Source organism: Vicia villosa, linkage group LG1 (genome assembly GCF_029867415.1).
Source record: "Vicia villosa cultivar HV-30 ecotype Madison, WI linkage group LG1, Vvil1.0, whole genome shotgun sequence".
NCBI lineage: Eukaryota > Viridiplantae > Streptophyta > Magnoliopsida > Fabales > Fabaceae > Vicia > Vicia villosa.
The window spans coordinates 242,616,125-242,618,008 of NC_081180.1; the positions used below are offsets into that span (position 1 = coordinate 242,616,125).

General features: G+C 29.8%; 1 protein-coding gene across 1 annotated transcript; it reads right to left on the bottom strand.

Moving 5' to 3' along the window:
* Nucleotides 1-879: 879 nt before the first annotated feature.
* LOC131597881 (pathogenesis-related protein 1-like) lies at nucleotides 880-1,386 on the bottom strand. Its single transcript, XM_058870544.1, has one exon. It carries the CDS (start codon nucleotides 1,384-1,386, stop codon nucleotides 880-882), a length of 507 nt encoding a protein of 168 aa, XP_058726527.1.
* Between the last annotated feature and the right edge of the window lie 498 nt (nucleotides 1,387-1,884).

The window sequence follows — 1,884 nt, forward strand, 5'->3', positions numbered from 1 at the left end:
TGTTTTTTTCTCATAAGTTTATTTGATTGTAATTTTCTCTTTTTTGTGCTGATTTTTCTTGTGCAATCAGGTTGGAGAACCCTTAGTTCTCCCTTTCAATATATCTTTAAAAAAAAAATCTAGATGATGCATGTCAAAAGATAAACTTGATACTCTAATTAAAAAAATACACTCAACCTCAACTTCATCTCTTATATCCCAGATGCATTCTACTTAAAATTTAAAATTTATCCTTATCCTTTTTCACAAGTTATCCAAATGTTTTCCAGGTTTTTTATATAATTCTTGAATTACCTCATTTATGCTTGTTACAGCAGGCTTACTCAACAAAAATGGCACTTTAGACATAATAACCCATCTTCCATCACTCTTTAAATACTCATCTTCCATCCCATCTGACTCCTCATGACCATGCAAAGTAGGATCGTTTGACTCATGATCATGCAAAGTAGCTATTATGTTATGACGTATTTTCCTACTTTATTGTCGAGATTGAAAAGTTTTCTAGCATTTCCCCGTACACCATCACTGAAGTGTACCCCTAAACACCACCGCACCACATATTTTACTTGACACTCATTTGTTGATATATCGTGTCGCCGCTAAAAGTATTTCTTGTCTTGCCGTCAAAAGTGTGAAAACCTGATAATCATACAAACATGTATATAACTAAAGAATCCCCAAATTGGAAAATAGAGAGCATCCACATGAATATGAAAGCATGGTTGATAATTTTTATTTATGAAATTGAATTAAAAAAATACCACAAATTAACGTGAATTGACATGATCATTGTTTTATTATTTGGAGACATTACAACACACAACTTAGTATAAGTTATAAATAAATGATGATCATGATGAGTAAATAATGAAACTCTTAGTATGGTGATTCACTAGCAAAGTTGGCAGGAGGTGTATAAATGCAAGCAACCAGTGTGCCTCCATTATCACATCCCACTTTAGCACATCCAACAGTTTTTGAAGCAGACCAAACCACCTGGACATAATGACGACATTCTCGGTAACATAAGTTTCCATAGTGAAAATAATATGGTTTTTCATCCACCCACAATTTCACCGCTTCTACGCCACTTATGTCCTTCGTGCTCACCGCGATATTCTTTCCGAAAGGGAATATATAACCCTTACCATCGGACACATCCACCTTACAGTCTTTGTGTTGATTAACATATTCCTGGGCAGCTTCAGCGGCAGTGGCATTCCAATGAATATTTGGAATAATGAAACCCTCAAGTGCTACTGCTGATCTTGCTGCGTTGTGGGCGTTCACGTAGTCGTCTGCAGAGTCTTGGCCATGTGCAACCTCACTACTACCAATAATAAGTACTAAACCTAAGATACACAATACATAAAATGAACCCATTTTAATTGACAATATAAAAATTCTAAGTGTTTGGTGAAAATTGTTGATGCTCTAGTCATGTTTTTATATTGATTTTTTTTTGCAACATAAACTTCTTTATTTACATCAATAAATTAGTATATAGAAAATTATGAATATTAAGATTATATGTATAAGTATACTCAAAATAAATGTTATATATATATATATATATATATATATATATATATATATATATATATATATATATATATATATATATAGGAAAATTCACATATTTATTAAAACTTTATTCGAATACCAGATTTTTTTAAAGCAAGGATTATATACTATATATATATATATATATATATATATATATATATATATATATGGAATATGTATATTTTATACTATATGTAAATTCATAAATTGTCTTTAAATTAAATTAATGTTTGAATTTTCAAAACAAATTAAATGTTTATCATTTATTCATTAATTGTAATTTTTTAAATAGTTGTAGATTTTACCAAAAACATG